The following is a 26,034-nucleotide window of genomic DNA, read 5'->3' on the forward strand; positions in this document are numbered from 1 at the left end:
ATACATTTATTTGCTTGATATGGACATTTAAACATGCACATTGACTCGCCTTTGGAGACAGCCTCCAGTCCCCACTTAAGGGACATCTGTGTTATCTGAATATCCAGGGGCATCCTCTTCATATAAAACTTCATATAAAACACGGATGTAGCCACCCATTGCTTTTTGGACACCTCAATTTGAAGCTTCAGCTGACAGGCTACAGTTTTGGGCCTTTCTTTTCCGACACGGACGTTGTTGCTCAGTCCAGGCATGACACTCAAGTAGACTTTTTTATTTTAGGTCCTACTTAATTATCTAACTTGATAGAAAAAAAGAAAAATAACTTTTTCCAAGTTCTACCAAGCAGCTGGTAGAGCTTTGTTTTTTTTTTCTAAGTGGAAGTTTAAAAACTTAAACTTCCTTCATGAAAGTTTAAAACAAAATAATTATCTTAGGACAAATAAATACACGGCTCCTTTTTTCAAGGATATAATAATAATAACAGTAATAATAATAATAATGTCATCAACATTATTTTTAAGTAATTAAGTATCCTAAGTTTGGTAAAAAAAAATAAAAAATTAACAAACAAATAAGTAAAAATCATGACAGTTTAGGTAATAGTAATCCCATGGTCAGATGGATTGGTGTTGCAACTACAGCGATGCGGACGCTGTACCGGTCTGTTGTGGTGAAGAGAGCTGAGTGTGAACGCGAAGCTCTCAATTTAACAGTTGATCTACGTCCCTACCTTCACCAATTGTTACGAGCTGTGGATAGTGACCGAAAGAATGAGATCGTGGATACAAGAGGCAGAAATGAGCTTCCTCCAAAGGGTGGCTGGCCTCTCCCTTAGAGATAGGGTGAGAAGTTCGGCCATCCGGGAGGGGCTCAGAGTTGAGCCGCTGCTCCTCCACATTGAAAGGAGCCAGTTGAGGTGGTTCAGGCATCTGACAAGGATGCCTCCTGGGCCCCTCCTGGGTGAGGTGTTCCAGGCATGTCCCACCGGGAAGAGGCCTAGGACACGCTGGAGAGGTATCTCTCGGCTGACCTGGGAATGCCTTGGTGTTGAACCGGACAAGCTGGAGGAGGTGGCCAGGGAGAGGATGGTTTGTCCCATGTTAACAATCTCACATATGCTGGTAAACATGTTTCTAGCAATACATCATTACATGGTTTGTAATCACATTTTTAGTTTAAAAAGTTAAAAAAATAAAATAAAATAGAGCTAAAATGAAAAGCCTGAATCATTTAATAAAAAAATCTGTATTTATTTGTATTTTTAAGCGTGTTTTAAGCCAATATTAAAACATGCAAGATTTATTTAAAAACAAATTACTGATTAATATTATTATTGCCCATGGTAAATAAAAAGTGCTAAGAAATAATAGTTCTATTATTATTTTCTTACAGAGAATGTTAAAGGGTTAATGTGGCTACCATGGTTCTACGGGTCTAAATTTGCACACCAAGTGTGCTCTTCATACCCAGATCAGACCTCAGGAAGGTTTGTATATTTTCAAACTGCCAACTTGATCCACTACAACATTGAATTGTCTTCTGTTTCCAGGACTGCTTTCAGGCCAGCACATGCGGCACTGCAAAAAGAGTGCCAGCTGCAGTGGTTCCAACTATAACATATATAATTTCTTAAATGTACAAATGTTAGTTTGATTCTGAATGAAAGAAAACCTATAGTGCTTGATGAAAAATAATATGCAATCCATGTGTGTTTACTGAAAAGGAAATTGTGGCCTGTGAATGCTTTCATTTCACAATTAGATTGGACTATCCACTTCAGTGAGATGGGTAATGGCCATACAAAGGTTGGAGTGATGCAAAAGACTCATGCAGGCTACTCAAACCGTTCCTGGATCAAACCAAGAACCAATCAAAAATAACCTTTATGTACATCTCTGGTGAAAAGTGAGCTTACAATTGTTTTTTAAATAAAAATGAAAGGTCAGATCTTGCTGTTCTCCAAGTGAGAGTCAATGTGTTTGATGAGGGCATCATCAGGGTAACTGGTTGGGAAGGTCAGCTGGCACAGAGGGCAGCTCCGAGCAGCATTCTCTTCCGATTCCATCCATAACTGTGGAGATTAGGAAGAAAAAAAAGAATAGGTGTCAAATTGCTTAACCATCAATAATGGTAAATCCTTCATAAAGTCTTCATAAAGCTTCAATCAAAGAGAACACAAGTCCTTCAGCACAGTTTCTCGATGATGGAAAATTGTGATATGATGAAGTAGAAAAGCTTCTTATAGCTTGGATTATTAATTGTTTAGATCAAGTATCACAGAGAATACTTTTAAATATTTTAAGTTAGCCTCGCCCTGGCTCACTCAACAAAATGCCAGTGAGACTTTTTAGAATAGCTTTGGAATAGATGATTTATCCCAAAAGAGCAGCTCACTCTCAGACTGTAGGCTTAATCTATAAAAGTATAAGTGGGTGGAAGAGTCTCAGCAATCAAGCTCCTTTCCTGTAGAGCCAACTCCTAGTTTGGGTTCAAAAGATACACAACCTATTTAAAATTGCTCTTAAAACTTTCCTTTTTGATAAAGCTTATAGTTAGGGTTGGGTCAGGTGACCCTGAACCATCCCTTCCACTGCTATTGGCTCAGGCTACTGGGGGACTTCCCATAATGCACTGTGGATTTCTTCTGCGCTGACCTCTTTTCACTCCCATTTCACTACTAAATCTCCATTTACAATTTTACGTATAACAAAAAAAAAAGCTATGCAATATACAATATACAATATTCAAGTTAAGGAGGCATAGTAGTGCAAATAGGCAAATAGTGCATTGTATTTATTTAAATTTTTACTTTTTAATTATTTTATTTGCATTTTTTAATCACTAGGGTTTGAGAGTAACGAAATTTCTATTCTCTGTATGTCCTGTACATGTGGCAGAATTGACAAATAAAGTTGACTTGACTTGACTTGACTTGTTTTATATGCCGCTACTGCACATCAGCCTTTGTCTTCTCTTTCATATAGTTGAACTTTATTTGTTAAAATAATGTGCAGCATAAAATCCTTTTGCATGCACCAAGCAAAATTTAGTTTGATGAAACTTATGTGACATAAAATAAAATAAATATGGATCATGAATAAAATATGTGTCATATTTGGTAAAAGTTTTCCTTTTCTTGCCCTTCCTTGCTCTCCCTTCTCGTCTACAACAATTTTGCAGCCACCATCACCATGCTGGTAATCCTTGCAGGGCATGATCTGATCTGAGCCTTGTTCTGCTGGTGGTTTCTTCCTGGGCGATTATGGCTCAAGAGTTGGGAGTTCACCTTGTAATCGGAAGATTGCCGGTTCGAGCCCCGGCTTGGACAGTCTCGGTCGTTGTGTCCTTGGGCAAGACACTTCACCCGTTGCCTACTGGTGGTGGTCAGGGGGACCGGTAGCGCCAGTGTCCGGCAGTGTGCCCCAGGGTAGCTTGCCATCACCAGTGTGTGAATGTGTGCGTGAATAGGTGGATGACTGGATGTGTAAAGCGCTTTGGAGTCCTTAGGGACCTTAGGGACTAGTAAAAAATAAAATAATTTCCCCCACGGATCAATAAAGTATTCTGATTCTGATTCTGAAAGCGCTATACAAATACATGCCATTTACCATTTAAAAGGGAGTTTTTCCTTCCCACTGGAGCCAAAGTGCTTGCTCGTAGGGGGCCTTAGCACCTACGAATCTAGAAGTTGTCTGATCTGGCCCATATTTCCCTTCTGTCCTCATACTGCGGTTAAAGGTAATTATACTGCCTATACTATGTGCAAAGAAGTCTAGAAGTAGCACTAACAGGTCTTATATGCCTGTTAGGTTTATATTGTTGATTTGTCATTTATGCTTGGAAACAATTGCTCATATATGCTTAGAGGTATATAATCAATTGTATAATGATATAGCAGTCTGCAAAGACTCTTTGTGCCCCCAGAGCACTCTGGCATATGCACACACATCCTAAGGTCATGAGAGAAGTCGTACCTTCTCTTACTGATTTATGGTATAGGAGGACACCTGCTCTGTATCTGTTTTAGCATAAGAGCCCTTTGTTTAGGTGGACCGCTGGGCTCCTAGCACCAGCTTTGGGGAGTCGTTCACAGGGTTACATCTTGACCACACACACACACACACACACACACATACACACACACACACACGTACTCTTTGTTCATATGTATGTTAATGAACCTATACATATTCATGTAACCACAATAAAGAGAAGTGCTACGGGGGAGCTAACTGAGAGTGACTGGGGTTCAAGTGGAAGGAACGGCGCTCGTCATAGTTCTCTCCGTCGTGCACGAGCAACACAAAGTGCTCTGGTGACTTGCGTCTTGCTTTTGCTGTTGTAGTAGAATTGTCTCGGTGTTCCAGCAGTAGGCCTGTGCTACACAGACCTATCAATGCCCACTACTAGAATTGCACCACCAGTGCTACACACACATCTTAAGAGAGATTATGGCACACTCCTTTTTACATAGTCTTTAAATCCTTTAGGTTTCTTGGGTGTCACATGGCAAACCCAAAGCTTTAGCTTGAGAAGAAAATGACACATCACAAATTTAAAAGAGCTTCAATCAGCCTAAAAATAGCTTGTTGCTCTAAAAATAGAACCCCCTCCTCAAAGCTAGAACATCTTACTGATCACTGATTCAAGAAAATAAAAATAAAAAAGTCTGTTTCTCTTCGACATGGTAGCCAAGCTGACAAAAAGTCAGAGGTCTGTTGAGCCAAGCATTCCTTTAATCTTATCTAGCAATGTCTTCATGATTTTCTCCACAAATAAAATTAGATTCATTGGATAAAAATGATTCAAACCCATCATAATGTCCAGCCTTTTTAAATATCATTGATATTTTTTAGACCTGTTTTCTCAGAATGATCTTTCTGAGTTAACTTCAGGAATTACTAGCAGACCCATTCTTACAAGACTTCTCTAAGAAGTCCAACTGTTAGTTAATGCTTCCTCAAATGTGATCAGCTCATCTCTAATAATCAGTTACCTACCACAAATCTTTAAGGTAGCAATAATTAAACTATTACTTAAAAAGCTATCACCTGACCCAGCTACCTCAACTAATTATAGCCCAATGTCCAAGCTTTTTTTTTTATCTTAAAAATACTTGAAACATTAGTTAAAGGATTTAACTGATCACCTGCAGAGAAATGGTTTATTTGAAGAGTTTCGGTCAGATTTCAGAATTCAGTACAGAGACAGCGTTACAGTTTACAAATGATCTTATGGCTCATCTCATTTGTGTATGGACAGCAAAGGAAGAATTTCATTGCACAGAGAAATGCTATTTCTTCTGTACACATGAGAATAAACTCTTTGAATCTTGAGTCTCTGCACTTGTCCTGCTAGATTTGCGTTTTTTATTGTTGACCACAATATTTTATTAGGAATTAAAGGGGCTGCACTGCAGTGGTTTGAATAATATCTGTCTAATAGACAGTAAATGTTGTTCATGTAAATGGGGAGTCCTCTTTACACACTTAATTATGAAATGATACCCAACCAGACCTGACTCGTCCGGCCACTACGGCGGCTCAGTGGTCCTTGTTGCTGTACTGCTCACATCAGTGTAGCCCCGGCTCTTTCTACTCATGTTCTCTTCGCCTTCGTCAATACTGATTCTACTGATAATAGATTCTACTGATTCTTCGCCTGTTTCTTTGTATATAGATTTCACTGTCCCTGTTTCTGCCCTGGATCCCTGAAAGTGAGTTTGGAAGTTCGAGTGTGTTTCTGGCAGTGTCTGACTGCAGCGGAGAGTGGTGTCCTCCTTCTCTCCATAGCACTTGGCGGTTGTTGTAAATAAGCCATGAAATTTCAATTCCAAACTCACAGAGTCCTGTGCTTGACTCTGTGAGTTTACTGTGACAATCTTAGAAATATGTTATCTAACCACATGCTTACTCTGGATGGCATTACCTTGGCCTCCAGTAATACTGTGAGCTGACTAAGACATATCCTTCAGTGTTCATATTAAACCAAATGTTTAAGGACTGCTTTCTTCGATTTGTGCAACATCTCTAAAATTAGAAACATCTATCTCAGAGTGACGCTGAAAAACTAGTTCCTGATAATAATAAATTACAGTAGTCCAGCCTACAAGTAAAAAATGCATGTAGTCCTAAAACAGTCATTCTCAAACTGTGGTACACGTACCACTGCTGGAACGTCTCAAAGACTTTTTTAAGATCAAATGATTATTTAAAATGTTAAAAACATTCAAGATCACAAAAATTGAGTTTAAATAAAGTTTTGTCTTTTTTGAAAAAGGCATATTCCTTTTTAAATCAGCCAGTAGGCAAGCTTACTAGGCCGGCCTAACAAGTAGCTAAAAGGGTTGACAAACTAAGTCGTCATGGCAAGTGGAGGAATGAAAAATAACGGTTCAAAAGCATTGCAATCCTGGCTCCAAACAGGAAGTATCAGAAGGAGAACTGTACAGAATAGCAGACAGCAGAAACTTTGGACTTTTGAATACAGCTGTGCAGGGAATACCCTGCACTTTCAGACAAGGCGATGTGCTTTCTCCTTCCATTTACGATCACGTATCTACACAAAATACAGAAGCAGATTGGATCTGAATCAAACCTGAGGCTGAAGCTGACCTCAAATGACCAAGACATCACAGAACTGTGTTTACAGAGCCATGCACATTCCTCTCATTAGGTATGTAGGCTAAGTTGCAAATAACCAATGAGTTGATACAGAGCAGTTAATAGCCTCACTGAGTGTTTCAGTGCAGTACATTTGTTATTCACTTGACGTGTTTTTCAGTCAAGTACAGTTATGGCTGTTTATGGCAGTTAAATATTTAGCATTCATATAGGAAATAAAATTATCTCGTGTAAACAGTATATGTTGTTAAATAGGCCTATATCTCACTCTTTTTTTCCCCCTCTCTATCTATTTTGTCTTTTCCACACACGTATTCACACTCCAATAAGCACATCGGAAGCAACTCAAGCTTCAGTATCTTGCCCAAGGATACTTTGATCCTCTGCTGCTCCATTTGGCATGCCAAACCACCAGCCTTCCGAATGGCAGATGATATGTGCTATTTCCTGATCCACAGTCATCCCATTAATTAAAAAACTTGATTTAATTGAACTGAAGCTTTCGGCAAGCTAATCTCAACAAGCTCATAACAGTTATATGATTTTAGAAGAGCAAACATAATGAAAAGAAGCAAAACGATAATATTTGGACACTAACAAAGTGTGTGTCTTTGTTTAATGTGATGACATTCAGTGTCTTATTTAGCCGCTTGTGAGCAAACCAAAACGTAATTCATGAATGGGGTGGCTATTTACTTACTTCAACATTTAGAACAATATAATGAAAATATTCAACATTGCCAAAGAGTCAATGTCACAGATATTTATCAGAAATGGTGTGTATCTGTGACATTAAATTTCTGAGAAGATGCTACTAATTACTAATTTTTTGCAGAGCTTCAAATTACATTGGGAATTTTTCACATGCAAAGTTTGATTTTTCTGCCTTCCTTGCCAGCTCTGTCCAGTGTTGCAGAGTGGAAAGCTGCTTTTGGAATGCTTCTAAAATGACACAGTTGGTGAAGTTTGAATCACTGTAGGCTGCCTGTCCAGGGTCTATCCTGACTCTTGCACTAGACAGCTGGGGTAGGACCCCAGCTTCCTGCAACCCTGAAATTAATAAGAGCAAGAAGATGATGGATGGATCATTGTCTTGAATGGGCACAATCTGCTCCATTGGCTGCATCAGAACCAGAGCTTGGTAAAGTTTGAGTTAACCAGAGACTCTATTCGAGCATCTAACAAAACCTCATGAAGAAAGCCCATCTATGCCAGGAGAACTGGAAATACAAGTTGCTAACTTATTTCAGGGTTTAAATATTACTTTCTCCTGTATTACAGAGTCTTAAGAGTCTTAAGAGTTTGTGCAAGTGTCTGTGAGAGTGTTTTTCTTTTTTTTTACCAAGTTTAAAAGAATATTTCAGTGTCTCATCTTTACTGCACAAACTAAACAGGCAGATTTATTTCTCTGTGGCATCAGCTAAAAGGAATACAGGAATGTCTTTTTAAAGCAACTTACATTTTTTTTCCATACACAAATTATACAAACATAATCTTCAGCATGTTAAACAAATTAAATTACCCGAGGTAACAGAGGGGTTTTGTGCTTCAGTGGGACTTCTTTTGAGCTGCAGCACTGAGCGTGTTGGGTCTGCAGGAAATCTCTTAATAGCTTCATGTAATCCCCAATATTGTTTTCTACTCACATTAATAGATGGCCATGACTGAGCATGCTCAGTGTTCACGTAGGGAGGCAGATGGCATGAGAGCATGGTAGGGCCCTCAAGGGCTGAGAAAGAGGGATGGTGGGACTGTTTCCTTGGAGACTGGAAAGAGGAGTGAAGGGGCTGTTCCCTAGGTGACGATGAACCAGTCCCAACAGCACCAAGAGTATGAGGTGGGCTGGCAACGGGCGATGGATATGTACATACGTCCTGTAAATTTACATAGCACACAACCCCACACATCTTCAATATGACCTCTAACTCTAGATGAAAATCAGTAAACATCAGAATCATTATCATCACCTCTTCATCATCTGAAGACTGAGGTGGTGTTACCAGTGGCGTGGGTTCAGTTGGCTCATCAGTGTGACAGAAGTGGTGAATCTTCATGAGAAGAAAAGTAGGGTTAAGTAGATACTGTAGTTTGGCAGAATAGTAGTCATTTTTGATGTAACTATCATGTTACATCAAAAATGACTAAATGATTATCAGAGTGATTACTTTTCTCTGATAATCCACTAGCCAAAGGCAGCTTAGAAACGAATCCACTATTTACTAAGTTGAACAAACAACCAGTTCCTAGCACAACACAGACTCCATTAGCTAGCTGCTACATTGTGCATCAAGCCATTTGTCTGCATTACCAAGAATGTTAGTGCTAGCAAACACTAGCAATAGGTCAGCAAGTTTTATCTAGTGAAGCCAAATAGGAATATGGCCATCAGTGGAAGACTACTTTGAAGCCCACTACATCTAAAATATCAAGGGTAACCAAAAAGAGAAAATTTGACACTTAAATACCTCATCTTGATTTGTCTAACTCAGCATGCTCAAGCGTCATAAAATCTTCAAATAAACTATGGACTATGGACTGGTAATGGCCAGAGCACCCAGCACTCACTGCTAAAATGGGTTACAAACCGTTGTTTCATCATAACATCTGAAAAACAAGAACTAAGTGAATACAAGTTCTACTTCTCACCTCAGCAGCCACAGGAAAGTCCAGGTCGAGAACACAGTGACAAGGACTGCTGCTCAGGCTGTTGTCACCACACCTTTCTACGCCCCTTCCTCCTCCTCTCTCCACTCCAGCTCCATGAGCTGATGCTGGTCTGACCAAACCCACCAGTGAGGTACAGAGCTGACTTTTGGTTTGACCGTAAGCCTGCATGTCCCCATGGACGTGCCTGGGTTTGGGAAGCGTAGATACTGGGTCCCTTAACAGATGAACTGGGGGCTTTTGGTTGACTGATGTGTTAGATACCTTGGAAACAGGAGGCAAGGATCAGTACAAAATAAAATACATAAAAATATTTCACAAAGTAGTTGTCATTTTCATGTTCTACTAAAATGTGTAACCTAACCTCTGAGTAACTTCGGCGACCCTGGAACTTAGCTCGTAGGCGGCTGCTAGTCTGCTGATGGGAATAGGAGATGGACCCTTCAGTTGAGGACATAGGAGATGGGGGAGTGGGGAGGAGTCTGTCAGGGGAGAGTGAGGCACGCTGGGAAGAGGTTGGAGAGAGATGCTGAGGAGCTGTGCAAGAGCAAGAGAAAGATGAATGAAGAAAGGAAATAACAGACCTGAAAACAACTTCTGCTTAAATGTGTAAGAATTGCAAAGACTATCAAAATCAATCAAAATCAATAGCTAAATTAGTGACTATAGGGTTTGTCCCATAGATAGTTCACTTAAGTTTACTGTGGGTGCTGACATGTGTCCAACAAGTTACTGCATAGCTTCCAATCAAGTAGAATCCAAGTAGAAGTTGCAGTGGTCACGGTATGGTCATCTATACAGAAGGCTGATTATACCTCCTGCAGTCTGATGTAAACAGAGGATGTTTGAACTCTTTCATCATGATCCAACAACTCCACAGCTAACATGAGTTGCTATAAACTATCAGCTATTGACTAAGATGAAAGAAAGATGTTTATTACTGTTTCACAGTAACACTTGAGCCTCAGTACAAAAACTGTTCCAGTAAGTGGGTACAGTACATGCAATTAAAATGAAAAACTTTCAAGCTGGTAGAGACTTTTAGCATATCTACAGGACAAGTCTCTCTGACAAATATTCTACCACAAAATCCACAAATTAGTCACTCTTTCAGGTTGCTTACCAGGCTCCTGTGAGACATGCTGCAGAAGGTCACTCTGCTTTGCAGCCAGACAGCGAACATGACCCAGCTCCTCTGTGAGCTCCGTGTAAGCTAATGCCAGGTTAACCCTGGAGCACACACACACACAGACACACGCATAAGACAATGAACTATAGACTTCTATTTAAATATTCTTTGTAATTAGACTTACTGTTCATCGCCGGCTTTCTTTATCCATTCTACGTCACAGTGTTCACAGTGAGAAGACAGGTCCTGTGACTGACACAGACACACAAGGATCTGTGGTTAGAACTACCAATCACTGAAGGAAAACACGAGATGTGACTGAAAATGATAAATGTTTATAAATTAATATTATTATAAATTAATATTTGGGAGTATGTAAAATAAAGCTTAAAGTCTATGCATGGGATAAATGATTGAAAACCTTTCCTCAGTATCCTCGTATTATCGTATTCTAACAATTTCTGAAGATTTATTCATTTATTTTAATTTAAGGGTTTTTTTTTTTTTACCACAATAACTCTGAAAGACTGCAGCAAGTGGCAGTCCAGGAGTATAATTTGTTTGTTGAATTTGTTTTAAAATAACCTGACATATAATGGACAATAGTGCAGCTTATAAGCTTTAACGTTAAAGCGTGGCTGCATGGCAGCACCTTAGTCATGACTGCCTAAGTGTGCTTTGTTGACCCACAGCAGTTGTGAGATCACAATGTCCTGCAGTCCATCTGTACTTGATCATGGCCAGTTAAGCATTTAAAGCAATTGAGAGGTACCTGTCTTTGTGCTTCCCGCAGCTTTGCTACCTCGTGCTGCAGCCTCTGGACCTCAGCCCTCATTGCCTTCTCTCTCTGAAAAGCCCCCTCAGCCTGGTTCTGCGCACCCTCCAGCTCAGCCTCCAGCTGCTGCACCTTCAGGTCCAGAAGGGCATCCAGACTGCAGGAGCTCTGCAGTGTCGGCCCTGGACCATCTGGAAAAAAAAAACAAAAAAACAAAAATGAAAAAAAGAAATGACAGCTTCACATATATCTCCCTGCTCTGGATTTCGCAGTGTAACCCAGTTTGAGCAGCGTTAGCAAGGAAATGCTGTTTGGCAGGAAGCCACAGGGGGTGCTGGACGTCATTAAAGAAAGCTGGGAGCAAGGTCCAAGCTCAGGTAAGAATGAACTTCAATATGTTCTGGACCTAAAAGCAAAGCTATACACACTGGGGAGGTTATCATGGGAAAATTTGCTCTAGGCCGAGGAACATCAGCAGCACCTAAGATAATTTTTGCTGGGAGATAAATTGCTTGTATTGCTCCCTTCATCCAGCTCACCAAGTGGAGCTGGATGAAGTGTGTTGGTAACACATGACAAGTGTTACCAACACATTGACTATGAATTGGTGCTGTTGGAGCAGAGTGGAGCCACAGAGTTCCCATTGTTGTTTAATTGTGTCTTATGTGTCATGTTTCTGCTCTGCCTGGTTAATGCTGTCATGCCTGTGTGGTGTCATGTTTTCCTGTTTATTTTGAAAGTCCAGTTTTCATGTCGTTGTGTTTTAGTTTACATTTCCTGTGCATCATTATGTTCATCCTAGTCAGCTGTTTCCTCATGTGTCTCCACTTCCCCTGATCACCTCATGTGTGTATTTAAGTCCTTTGTCTATTACTGTTCATTGTCAGGACGTCTGCCAATTTTCCTCATGTCATCTAGTCACAGTCATAGTTTTACCTTTTGTTATCATGGTCAGTCATAGGTTCAACATAATTTATCATAGTTATGCTTGGTGTTTCATAGTTTCATGTTTTCAGCCGAAATAAAGGCTCACCTTCAGTTTGCAAACCAGCTCCTTGCCTCCAGTGTCTGCTTTTGGGTCCGCTCCAACAAACACACCGGCGCACCCCGCCGTGACACTATGTCACCAAAACCAAAAAGGAGATGAAGCAGTACTTGGGGCTGGCTTGTTATTACTGCAGGCTCTTTTAAACTTTGCTTAGCTGACCAGCTTCTGACCTCACCCGAAAGTGTGTCCCAGAACTTTGTGGGTGGTCAACTCTGTTCGCTGTTACCTCCTGCTGTCCGGATCATGCCCTAGCAATTGTTCCATTGCAAGAAAGGATTCCTTTGATTTTCAAAGACATAATTCAACAAACTAGGAAAGGACCGAACAGGAATCCGAGCAGAGAGCAGAGTTAATTCCAAGAATGAAGGTTCAAGTTGGTCCTTAAATACCCTCACTTTATTGTAGCCCTATGATGAGCAGGTGTACCTAGACCACAGCAGAGACCAGCTCCGCCCCAAATGGAGGAGAAAAGGAAAACGTGTCTTCCAAGGTTGGAAAAAACAGGTCTCAAACTCCCCAAACATCCACACTATGACAGGCAGACCAAGGATGCTTGGCAGCACTACTAAGGTGTTTGACTAACGAATGGAAGAACAATCGTAATCATGAAGGATCCTCAAAACGGTCCAGTACCATCAAACCTGCTAATTGCCTGCATCTTCACAACATAGAAGCTCCACTAAGGCATAGCAACCAAGCTGAATAGGCACATGAGTAAACACATGAGCGCGGAGTGCATACTAGAGGGCCATCGCCCTCCGATAGTGGAGAAGACCAGACAGCATTGCTTGGATTGACTACAAGACAGACTATGACCCAATGCCACACACACACTGTACAAGGCTAATAGTGCTCTATAGCATTCATCAGGAATGCCCCGCCCTGCTGTTGGTACAGAAGAATAGCGGGAATAGAATATGTAAAGCAATGAATTTGTGAATGTGACAGATTTTAAATAAATGGAAATCCTGAACTATAACTATGACAGTTACAAACAGTATAGTTTTTACTTGCACTTTATGGATTAGGATATTTCTCCTACTGCTACCATAGACATTTATTTAAGCAGATGTGCCCCTGATATATAAAGAACCCACCTCTCGGTATGTCTAGACTGGCATGGAGTTGAGACTTATGTAAGTCTTTGCTGTGCAGCTCAGTGCTGAGTTTCTGCAGGGAACTATCTCTCTGCCTGAGAGCTGATTCGAGGATGCGGATCCTGTCCACGTGCTGCTCCACTAGAGTTGTCTGTCTCACACAAATGGAAACACAGCAAATTGCAACTGAAACCCAATCTGCTAGGAAATACCTCAGCACAAAATGTGTTTAACAGTACAAAACACATTATTATGTTTGTATGTATTTACCATTTTGTCTAGGTCTCTCTGGACATTGCTTTTCTCCAGGTGAATCTTCTCGTAAGCTTGGATGACTTCTTCCAGTCTCTCTTCTCTCTCTTTGCTCTTTTGGAGCTGAGAAAAATTATTTCTAACAATTTCAATTAATTCCAAATGAAATACAGTATACTACAGGTATCTAAATTTCAGAAAGATATGTTATGATATAATTTTACATTTTAAAAGGAGAAAGGTTTCTCCCATTATGAAGGCCTCCTAGTTACTGAGACATTTGCCATGGCTCAAATCTGTGTTATTGCTTTGCGGTTCCAAGAGGTAACCCCTAGGACTTTTTTTTAGCATTTTTTTTTTCAGTCTGAGGATCTGAAGTATGTCAATGAGGTCATGATAGTTAATCAAATCTGAAAATGAGAGACTTCCTGAACAGTTAATGTAATATTTCTCTTAAACTCCTTGAATTAGAGCTTCACTGTGCAAGTACAGTGCTTGTGGTCCTGACTGCTGTGCAACATCATAACAGTCTGGTATATGTCTCATCACTGTTTTGCCTGATTCTCAGCTGTGTGTTCACTATTTGTCAGATTACAAAAAATCCAAACAAGGCTGACAGAGAAAAAACCTCAACATGATTCACATAAGAGACTTGACCAGACACATCTAACTGGTGTCATATAAAATGACTAAGACAACCCACTCATATAAGTTGAAGAGTACTGCATGTCAAATTTTACCTCCTGAGTGAGGGAGTTGATCCTCTGTTGTAGGTTGGTGGTCTGTGACTGAATAGTGCTGGTATCTTTGATGATGGGCTCACAGGAACAACACAGTATTGTCTCCTCTCCAAACTCAGTAATCATAGGGAACTGGGGGACAGGGCACAAACAAAGCATTCCCAACACAGAAATGTTACTGTATGCTGTTTTGTGTATGGGGTCTAGGATGTGTGGATATGTGTGTGTGCCTGCTGCTCTCCACCTTGACTTCGTAGTGTTCGAGTTTCCTTTTAATGCTACTGTTCTCCCTCTCCAGACTGGCTAGTCGGAGCTTGATGTCATGGTAGGCAGCAGCCAGGGCCAATCCAGACGGCGGATACATGTCTTCTGGCAGACGACTGGGTGGCCAGCGGATGCCATGCGCAGCCACATCATCTCTGAGGCCCTCTCCTCCTCCCAGCAGCCCCAGCTCCCCTCTGCTGAACAGATCCATCATCAGTTAGCTACAAGGGAAAGAGACAAAATGGGGGAGAATTGTAGAAATTCTTCGCTCTGTTAAGTTACAATAAACTGATCCGTAAGGCCAGTAATGTTAGGTTAGCGCTGTTGACGTCCTGAGTTCAATTCCACCATCAGGCCAGGGGCTTTCTGTGTGGAGTTTGCATGTTGTCCCCATGCTTGCATGGGTTCTCTCCGGGTACTCTGGCTTCCTCCCACCGTACAAAGACATGCAGTTATTGGGGATAGGTTAATTGATTAATCTAGATTGCCCATAGGTGTGAGCGCTGTAACCAAAATAATTTCCCCTAGGGATCAATAAAGCATTCTGATTCTGATTACTGCAACAAACTGGAATGGGTGAACAGACAGAAAAACTAGTAGCCATGTGACCTCACCATGCTCCTCCACACCCATTTCACACAACAGGAGCACTAGCAGCAATAAATGTATAAAAGCCTACATCCTGACAGAAGTTAAAGCCAGTGTGTGTGCAGCCAGGAGTTTATATGTTTCAATGAGGTTGGAGAGTAGAAAAAGATCACTACCTGTAATTTGATACATAGAAGTGGGGCCTAAGACTAATTGATGGGAGCTAACCAAAAATACTGCTGAATGGTGATATATTATTCCATCGTGATCCATCATTATCATCAGTTTTGACATCCAAAACTTTGAGTTACAACATCCAACACTATTGTCAGAAATGCAGCCATGACGATGCCTTTTGGTACTCTCTGTACAGTCCATACCTGTTAACAAACAGATAATAAATATTTGAGTCAAAAGAAATTGAATTTGGATTCATCACTCCACCTGCTCCAAATAACGTCCAGTCCAGTTTGTGTGTAATTTTGGTTACTTATCCTTTTGTCCCTATTTCCCTTTATTAGGAATGGCTTCTTGAATGCCACCATTCCACTGAGACTATTTCTTCAGCAAGTAGATCAAGTGATCAGCCAGATCCATCTCTCATCTAGTGTGTCAGTGTCTCCGATTCTGTCTGTCTGTTCTATTATTTTTTATATGTAGATACAGTACTGTTTTGTCTCTTGTGGTGTGTGCCTTTTTATGCTTAACTGATTTATATATGACGGTGGCCGAACAGTTGCCTAACAAACAAGAGATTTTGTTATGGTTTGAAAGGTCTTCAAAAACCCCGGAGAGCAACTCCACCAGAACATCTCCTTGGAAGCAAAATGTAATGAGGGGTGGCTCCCCACTGTTTTCACAGTACTGTATATTTTATTGATTGATTGATTAACTGCAAATATCCATTCCAAATATCCTTAATGGTATACAGTTTGCATATGGATCTTTAACAGACCAACAACAGCTCAGGACAGTTTGTGGAACAGAAACAACATGTAATCTATTGCTTGTGATTCTGGATACTGTTCTAATGCATACTGATTCATATCGGTTTACTTGAAATTAATATTTTCAAATAAAAAAAGGAAAGAAAAAGGAATGGCTGGCAGCAGAGAGTCACTCAAACATGTGACCATGGTTAAAACCACACATTTTGTTCATGCTGAATGTAACAAAAAACATAATTCCAATGCACCCCCTACCATCCCACCCCTCACATCAAAGTCTCTGCCTCTCTCACACACATTCAGCCCACATACTGCCTGTGTTCGTCGTCGTTTTCCCCATTTTGGCTCTAAATTTTCAAATCAATTCACTTAGCTGTATTATTAAGGGATTTTTACAGAAGCACAATCAGCATCAGCCAAGGACAGACCAGAGCAAGCCCGTATGTATTCATCACATGGTTACCCCTTCACTAAAACACAAACACAGTGGAGTCTACATCCATGTTATCCACACACTGTTTCTACTAGGGCTGAACGATATATCGCATTTGCGATAATATCGCGACATGATCAAGTGCAATTTTCTAACCGCAAAGGCTGCGATTATACTCTGGACATGTCCAAATTCATGGGCTGCATCCTCCTGAGGCCGCATTTGTAGACCGAGTACGTCACAGCGACGCGCCGAAGGCTGTCCAAATTACTACCATATCCCAGAATTCATAGCGCGGCCCAGCCAAACTCCAGTTTCCAGCAATGGCGGCCGCTACTAAGTTTTAAAATTACTCATACTAATCTTTCTGGGTCACAAAATAAACTTTTAACATATTTTCAGGCGAGAAAGTAGTTGTGTAAACATCAAATATCTGCTCGGTTTATCAAGATATCCCATATTTGCAAAAGTGCTTCGACGTTTTCAGAGGCGTCTGCTACCCACCAGCTCGACAGCTAGCCGGGAGCTCGAGGGTTACTGATGCGGCCGAGAACGGCACAACTCCCGACACATCATTTTCAGATCACCGCGGAGTTTCGCTGCTCGGGTTAAACGTAATATATAAGTCACTTAGACGACCTAAAAATGTTATTGTTGGGCTTTTTTCAGTGTTTTGTTTGTTCGTGAGTAAATCGGTTTGGCTGAGATTAAAGTTATTAGATTAGATAAAATAAAACTTTATTAATCCCCCGGGTGGGTTCCTCCTTGGTTTTCACACAGCTGACTAAACGTCAAACAGAAAACTTATTAAACAAAAGTATGAGACAGTCGAGAATTTACACCAGTGTCTGGTTATATTTTAGATAGCAAGAAGCAGACGGCCGAGTTTATTAAACTCCACCGAGACAGCGGTGACGCTAATCAGAAGGCTAGACCGTCCAATTTCACGCCTTTAAATTTTAAAGGCGTGTTTGTGTGTGTGTTTATACAATTGCTATTATGTTTGCACTTTATGTGTAATGTTACTGACTGCAGAGATCAGTAAGATGTGTGTATTTTTTATTTATTAGTTTTATTTATTTAATATTATTTTTTAATTGAATGACTGTCTAGTAGTTCACAGATGTCGAAAAACTGAGTGTGGTAAAGCCACTGATTTTTTTATGTATATTTCTGCAATCTGCACATTGCACTGACTTTCATTTTAATGTTTACACCAGGGTTCCTTGTCAGCACTTTATGCTCAGATGTTTGTAAGCTAAAAATAAACTATTGTGTATGTTCAAATATACTGTTGTGATTGAAGAAGTTAAATAAAAATGTCAGTCATCAATTCATGCATCACCTCATGTCATCATAACAGAGGTCTGTCTTCCAGGAAAGAACAGTTTAAAATTAATGTAATATAGTATTGGCCATACTATATGATGTATTGCTTGTCTTTGTTTAATAATACAGAAGACAAAGACCTTAAAAAATAATCGCATATCGCATCGCAATCGCAATATTGGGGCAAAAAATCGCAATTAGATTATTTTCCATAATCGTTCAGCCCTAGTTTCTACTCTATACTTGAGTTGCTCTTTGCTGATGACACAGGCTTAACATCCCACAAGGAAGACACTTGAAACAGCTTGTTACTTGTCTCTTCTATGCTTACAAGGAATTCAGGCTTGCTGTAAGTTTAAAGAAGATGCAAGTCATGGCACGGGGTAAAGATCACCCCCCAAAACATCGCTATAGATAGGTACAACCTACAATCATTCTTTATAGCAGTGAAGCCTCGACCAACTACATGAGGCATGAGAGAAAACTTCCACCTGAGGTGCCTGCAGTGCATTCTGTGGATTCAAAGACTAAACAAAGTGCCCAATTCAGAGGTCCTGAAATCCACAAACATGGACAGCATGTTTGCCCTTCTTTGTGAGTGGCACCTTCATTGTCTTGGCCACATCAGTCAAATGGAACTTGGCTGCATCCTTGAAGGACCTGGCGAGTTGATGAAGGGCTTGCGACCAAGCAAGACCAAGCACCCACAGTGGCGTGTCTAGAAAATTTTTGTTGGGGGGGCCAGGTAGGGGCACAGATTTGGAGAAGGGTGGCAGATGTAATTGGCAGATAATGTTTAAAAAAAATTCTACCAACCATTAACCATAATTCAATAACCCTGTAAACCTAATAACCGAATGCGCTTTTAACTCTTATTAGAATGAGATTTTAACCACTACGGTGCAAAGTTTTTAGATACTGTGTTGATAAAGTACAAGAGATACAATCAGTGCTTTGTCAGTGTTTACTCAGCATTCAAGGACAGCAATATTTGCATAGTATTTTTACTGACACATAGTGCACATATGTTTTGGGCAAAAACATTTTTTAATATTAAAATACAAACATTTGTAACAAACAATTGACAAATTAGCCAATGCCAATGCAAAACTTTATCTGCCTATTAAAAAAAGAAGATAATCTTCTCACAAACTGGTGTTTGATTTTGAAACAGGAAAAAAGTGGGGAAACAACTGAAAAGACTAACATTTGAATGAAACCTGAAAGCAAGTAAATACTTTCTATGCTGCCTTATGGTAAACTTTGGTAATATTGATGTATGAAGAACAACACTGGCTGATGATGAAATACAGTCAGCTGGCATGGTGACACTGCCAGTATTAACCTGCAGGGCCGGACTGGGACAGAAAATCTGGCATTTTGACTACAGACCGGCCCACCAGGTATAATAATAATAATAATAATAATAATGGATACTTTATTGATCCCCATGGGGAAATTACTTGTTTTTCTCTGCATTTGACCCATTCACTCAGTGAAGCAGTGGGCAGCCCACTAAGCAGGCGCCCGGGGAGCAGTGTGTAGGGACGGTATCTTGCTCAGGGGTACCTCAGGGTAGCCGTTAAGTGGATTCAAACCGCCGACCTTCCGATCATGGGGCGACCACTTTACCTACTGAGCTATCCCTGCCCCATTAAAGCCATAAAGACTTTGAATGAAAACAAATGCTGTTGTGACAGTGATGTACAGTCTTGTTGGTATATGTATGATTTCTATACATTTTACGTCAGATAAAAACTATGGTTGTAAGATTTAGATAATTATTTAATAAAAGCTAGATATTTTAAATGAGAATAAGAAAGAAAAGTATTTCTTTGTGCCCCCTTTCCCTGTTAATGCCCTACCTGGCCCCCTGGCAAAAACTTCCTAGACCCGCCCCTGCACAGTTACCAGCTGTCAGCTGCTTAGAAAAGGATCCTGGTGTTATTTGTCTCTCAGAAACAGTTCATAATTTCCCTTCAACTCATTCATGTCACCTAAAAGGTAAACTTGTTTCTCCATCATCTGTTCAGCTCTGATGATTCAGTAAGGACATCTCCTGGTTTCATCTTCATGTTTCCCTCTCACCACATATCCAAACTGACATCATGACCAGCAGCTTTACAGCTGTGGCTCCAGCAAACATCAGCTGATACTAGAAATTAATATTAAATAAATTCTGACAACAGCTGATCAAGCTTAAACGTGCTGCTGTTGTTTAGCGCGACATCTGCAGGTTTCCTCTTTCTGGCGCAAAGTGAGTGATAAACAAACAAGAGAGAAAAGCCGATCAGCTGATCATTGATCAGTTTTATGATTGAAGTAGAAACAGGAGAGGGAGGGGGGAGAGAATGAGAGAAGAGGCAGCTGTGCAGCGTAACGACAGAATAACTCCAGCTTTGTGTCTTTTTCCATTCTAGCTAAAGTCCGGGACAAACTGCGTCTCTTCTCAGCTCAATACGAAACGTGTAATATTTTCTCTGAATGAGGGACCATCCCATTTTTTTAAGGAGCCGTTGGCAACTCTACTAACTAACCTTATGAATAAAATAAAGTTCACTATCAGTAACATCACCCACCTAAAAACTCCATCAAGCTGGCTAGAACGCAGTACGAGTTATTGCAACTGACAGTAAAAAGTCAGCACAACAAAAATAAACTGCACCTAAACTTAGTTTATATCTGACCCAGATAGACTGCAGGTCATAACTTCTTACCTGAAGTTCAGTTCACCTGACACTCGGACTGGTGGCCTCCTCGGGGCTCTCCACCTGCCTCCCCTTCCCTCATCCACCTGCTGGCCTCTGTGGGAGCCCCGCCATAGACACCACCAAACAACTGAGTTATTTTTACACATCTGCCAGCATCTGGCCAGCCCACCACCTGTCATTGTTCATGCCATTACAAAAAAAAAAAAAAAAAAATAAGCCACCGGGCATATGCCCGGTATGCCCGATGGCCAGTCCTATGTTAACCTGCAACCAAATCTGCAGCTCCATACAGCAATGTTACGACTTAGATTATATCTTATAACTCATAACTCTTATGTTAGCTGCCCTCAGTAGCATACTGTCTGAAATATACGACGGCTGCAATAATTCTTTAAGTGTTATTTTCTCCTTGGGATTCTAATTTCACCGAAGTTTACTAAACTCAACAAACTTAATATTACTTACCGGGACATTTATTCTGTCTTCATTTTCTTTCACCGAAAAATTGTTTCCTGCAGTGCTGTCTTTCGTGCTTGGCTCTCCTACCTTTGCTAACGTGATGCACATAGCGCAGAAGCCGATGCTGCATTCACTTACACTCGGATATCTGAGCTTCACCGTGAAAACATAATCGTACATTTGTTTGAATTTTATTGTTTTACCTTTGGGGTGGCACCTGGGGTGGCCAGTCTGGTTGGGGGGGTGGCCTGTGCCCCCCCAGGCCACCCCGCTGGACACGCCATTGCATTGAAACCTTATTGTTGCAAAACATCTTGATGGGATTTGTCACAGAAGAATTCCTAAACTACTGAATGTGCCAGTGAGCACTGTTGGGGCCATAATCTAGAATTGGTAAGAACATCATTTTACCATAAGCAGGCCACGACCAGGTGATCCCCGCAAGATTTCAGGAAGGCAGTGAAAAGAATTATCAGAAGAGTTTTCCAAGAGCCAAGGACCAGTTGTGGAGAGCTACAGAAAGACCTGAAATCAGCAGGTAGAATTGGTTGAAAGAAAGCAATAAATAATGCGCTCAACCATGTATGGACACTCACCACACCGCGTTTACAGTTTGCTGACCAACATTTAGACAAGCCTGTGAAATACTGCCAGGATATAGCCTGATTAATTAAGACCAAAACTAAAGCATTTGGATGCCATAATACACATTATGTTTGGAGGTAAAAACAGACTGCATGTCGCCCCAAAAACACCATATCAACAGTGAAATTTGGAGGTAGGAACAGCATGGTATGTGGCTGTTTTTTGGCATTCAGCATTGGGGGGGGGGGGGGGGGGGGGGGGGGGGGGTCATATAATTGAAGGAAAGATGAATGGAAAGATGTTCTGAGACATTTTTGATTAAAAAAAATCCACTGCCACCTACCAGGATGATGAAGGTGAAACGAGGGACGTGTCAGCAAAACAACAATCCCAAACACACAGCCAAGGAAACGCTCATTTGCTTATAGAGAAAGAAATCTTTGCAAGCTCCTTTGAATAGAGAAAGAAAGTAAACCTCCTAGACTAGCCCAGCCAATGACCTGACCTGAATCCTGAAAACTTTTCCCTGTGTCATTTCTGCATCATTAGTACACATAATTTAATTATGTACTTCTATGGTTTGATTTATTTGCATGTGTGGGTTTGATGGGTTGAGACATTTGATGAGAATTTCATGTCAGTAGCACTTTTAGAAATATATTTTCTTAAAAAATTGGTGACGTGTTCAATACTTATTTTACCCTCTGTATGCACTCACCAGACAATGTATCAGACAGTTACCTGTTGAACTGCTTATTGCAAATTTTAGCCAATCACATGTCAGCAACTCAGTGCAATTAGGCATGTAGATGTGATCACAATGATTAAAGTCCAGCCTTAGTATCAGAACAGGGGGGAAAAAAGGTGATTTAAGTGAAATTGCATGTGGCATGGTCATTGGTGCCAAACGGGCTAGTCTGGCATCAGTGAGTATTTCAGAAACTGTTGATCTACTGGGATTTTCTCACATAACCATCTCTAGGTTATGTAAGCACTGCTCATATAACTAGGTCTCTATTTTAGACCATTCTCTTTTTTAAAGCATGACCATCCAAGTGTGCACAGAAAAGGCACATTTAAGTCATGCTTTGCTATGCATCATTATGCACAAAATTCAAGAACTGATCATGCAAGTGTCACAACAAAACTGTTTGATTATTAGCTATAATGTGATTGATGATTTTAGTCCAGCAATTTTATACATTCAGTAATAGATGAACACTCAATGCTGGCCGTCAGTGAGAGCACATTTAATCTTTTTCCGAAATTTTATATTAATTTAAGCTTCAATGTATTCTATTCGGTAAGCTATTACAGTGCTCATATGCAGTGGATCATTAGTTTTGGGGAAGAACAGTATTATACTATTTTGGCTGTAGCGCAGGTGATCTACTAATAAGAAGGTTAGTGGTCCATCCTCACTGCTCCAGTCTGCATGCCTAAGTATCCTCACACACTGAACACCAAGTTTCTCTCTGATGTATTCACTGGAGAATGAATGCATGTAAATGTTAGATAGAAAGCACTTACTAACACCTGTAGAATATGTGTGAATGGATGAATGAGTCGTGTTGTATAAATAATGTAGAAAAGTGCTATATAATAACCAGTCCATTTATATGATCAGTTTGTCTGAGTTATAAATAGGCCATCTCAGCTCATTTCAAAAGCGATTTCAAAAGTAGGGTCATGTCTGTACTAACCTTATTGTGTGAATAGCACGATTTGTGATTTGCACATTTTCGAAAGCCCCCCCCCCCCCCACACACACACACACACACACACGCACACTTAAGAGGAAATTAGCTAAGGTATTGACAAAGTGTCCAAAACCCGACAGTACTTGAAGGCAACACGTCTAATGCGATTGATAAAGCCTCGCATCTCCATTGCTCCTTTAGTCATAACTGCAAATAGTCACACACGCAAAAACACACAGTCTCACTGTGTCAAGTGTATGTCATTATATTTCTCTATCCATGCTTATATTGCAGGGGGATATTGCAATCTATACAATCTATTGTCGAGCCGGGTAAAAAAGAAAATAATCTTTCTGTGATGTAACAATAAATTAATGTGTGTTTTTAAAAAAAATCGCTACAACGGTGTTGCTGATGCTTTTCCCCGAGAGCATCCTCCGTTGCGCCACTAAAGCATGTCATCCTGACCCGTTTCGAAATGCAGACATGTTTTAGCCGGTAACATAACAGGACAGCAGATACAGTAGATTGCAGCAACACGCACAATATCGGAAATTAGAGAGAAGGCGCATGCGGCACTAAAGCTACTTTTACTCACGGCTCTGAAGAAACGCCATGAACATGATGGTATCGTTGATCCTGAGGAGGGTCGACATGACTGGAGTCTGACATCAGCAGTGTGTGTAGCGGGGTTGAGTGTACTTCCCCCTCCCCCTTTTAACAACATGGGGAGGGTAAGCGAAAAGATGAATACTGAGGAAAACCAGCTCGCAAAACTTTTTTACTAAACTGTCTAAAGGGGAGTTATTCATAAAGAAACACTTTTGAACAAGGTGTAGGCTTTCTCACATTCTATGACCAGCCTCACGAAAACCCTGTATTGGGTATGGGGAATGAGAAGGATGGATGGATGGATTGCATATACAGGGGTTAACAAAATCATTTTGGACATGCAACAATCTGTGAGATCTGATCTTCGTCTACACACAACACAATATCCATTTATCCACCTTCTTCCTCCTACACAACTTAGCAAGCCTGTCCCACATGGCAGAGGACGAGAGGCAGGGTACACCCCGGACAGATCGCCAGTCTGTTGCAGGGCAAACACAGAGAGACAGACAACCATTCACTCACACCTATGGTGTGGCCACTTTAGAATCACCATTTATCTAACCCCACTAACTGCACATATGGTGACTTTGGGAGGAAGCCGAGTACCCAGAAAGACCCCACATAGACACGAGGAGCGCATGCAAATCCATCCTTTCCCTGACGCTGGAATTGAATTCAGGACCTGGAGGCAACAGTGCTAACCATCCCATTGTATTCAGACAAAAACAATCTACCCTTCCTCCTTTCATTCCTCCCCTGATGACATTTAATTTTCAATTTTATTTATAAAACGCCAAATCGAAACAACAGTCATCTCAAGGTGCCTAATATTGTAAGGTAAAGACCCTTCAATAATAAGGATACAACCCTAACAGTCAAAGGAGCCCTTTGAGCAAGCATTTGACAACAGTGGGAAGGAAAACTTTTAACAGGAAGAAATCTCCGCCATCACCATTTTCAGGGAGGGACAGCTATCTGCTGCTACCAGGTGGAGGTGATGGGAGGAAGAAGACACACTGTGAAAGAGAGCCAGAGATTAATAAATAACTAAAGATTAAATTCAGAGAGGTGTATAAACACATAGTGAAAAAAGATGAGTAAAGAAGAAATATTAAGTGCATCAAAGGGAAGCCACAACCTAGGCCAATTGCAGTGTAATTAAGGGAGGATTCAGGGTCACCTGATCCAGTTCTTACTATATATGCTTTATCAAAAAGCAACGTTTTAAGCCTAATCTTAAAACTAGAGAGGGCCCCTGCACTGAAAAAAAGAACAGGTTGGATTTACTTAATTCAATAGTGGACATTGGTTGCACACAATTGCTTTGCTTTGGCGGAAACTTAAACAACTTATTCATATTCAATAACCTGTGCATTTTGTGTTGATGAAACGTGATTGAAAAATGTTTAGATGAAGTAAGTTGAGCTCTTGGAATATTTTAATCCTTCACAATTTTGTCATTTTATTCCAACACTATTCATTAACTTTTACCCCAATACTACTTGGTCACTTAAATACTACATGTTGTCTTCATATTACATAATGTTCAACAAAGTCCAGAGTCTAGTTAACATTTGAACCCAGGACCATAATAAATAGCATACACGTGGTGTGTGTGTAGTTGGCTGCCTGTCATAACTCCAGTGATTTACCTGCAGTTTGAAATCTCATGTGATCTTGTGAATTTCATGTCCAGAAACTAACCACTCTTACTAGAATATTTCATGTCATCTCAACAAGAACAAATTAAGTTAGTGAATTTCATACAGATACATGATTTAATTATTGTATCTGGGACTTTCTGTCATGACGAATTGGGTTAAAGGACTCAGGTGCGAGACTCCTTGCAGAGTGACAGTGGATTTATTCACAGTGAAAAGGTGAGTCAACAGTTCGAGTCAGTAATCCAAAAAGGGCAGTGCAGTGATACGGTGGCTTCTCCCCGTGGTGACAGTGCAGTGACAATCCAAAACAACTCCTTGTGCCCGCTCCTCCGATCCCTGAATCCTGGAGGCAAATGAGAAAAACACACGCACAGTAACGAAAACGTTCTCTCTCCTTCACAAACTGGG

General features: G+C 40.6%; 1 protein-coding gene across 3 annotated transcripts; it reads right to left on the reverse strand.

Annotated features, from left to right (window-relative positions):
- On the reverse strand, positions 1 to 24,024 carry LOC101486058 (TANK-binding kinase 1-binding protein 1). 3 transcript variants are annotated; one of them, XM_004562872.2, is made up of 13 exons: positions 23,946 to 24,024; positions 14,576 to 14,816; positions 14,332 to 14,463; positions 13,610 to 13,714; positions 13,340 to 13,490; positions 11,192 to 11,385; positions 10,604 to 10,671; positions 10,414 to 10,520; positions 9,655 to 9,827; positions 9,273 to 9,554; positions 8,594 to 8,674; positions 8,273 to 8,500; positions 1 to 2,074 (listed from the first exon to the last, which is right to left on the reverse strand). In XM_004562872.2, exons 2-13 carry the CDS (start codon positions 14,807 to 14,809, stop codon positions 1,946 to 1,948), a joined length of 1,884 nt encoding a protein of 627 aa, XP_004562929.1. In that variant the 5' UTR covers positions 14,810 to 14,816; positions 23,946 to 24,024; the 3' UTR covers positions 1 to 1,945. The 3 variants fall into 3 exon arrangements, with proteins under 3 accessions (XP_004562929.1, XP_076739065.1, XP_076739066.1); XM_076882950.1 differs by lacking the exon at positions 23,946 to 24,024 and adding an exon at positions 21,069 to 21,245; XM_076882951.1 differs by lacking the exon at positions 23,946 to 24,024 and adding an exon at positions 20,610 to 20,697.
- Positions 24,025 to 26,034: the final 2,010 nt, after the last annotated feature.

Source organism: Maylandia zebra, linkage group LG4 (genome assembly GCF_041146795.1).
Source record: "Maylandia zebra isolate NMK-2024a linkage group LG4, Mzebra_GT3a, whole genome shotgun sequence".
Taxonomy (NCBI): Eukaryota; Metazoa; Chordata; class Actinopteri; order Cichliformes; family Cichlidae; genus Maylandia; species Maylandia zebra.

Bases quoted from the DNA above. Each gene is read 5' to 3' on its own strand.
- LOC101486058 (XM_004562872.2), bottom strand. From the start codon at position 14,809: ATGATGGATCTGTTCAGCAGAGGGGAGCTGGGGCTGCTGGGAGGAGGA. The intron at 10,672-11,191 runs GTACCTCTCAAT...TGTCTGTGTCAG, and splicing joins TGCGGGAAGCACAAAGACAG to TCACAGGACCTGTCTTCTCA. The intron at 8,675-9,272 runs GTGAGAAGTAGA...CTTCTCATGAAG, and splicing joins ACTTTCCTGTGGCTGCTGAG to ATTCACCACTTCTGTCACAC.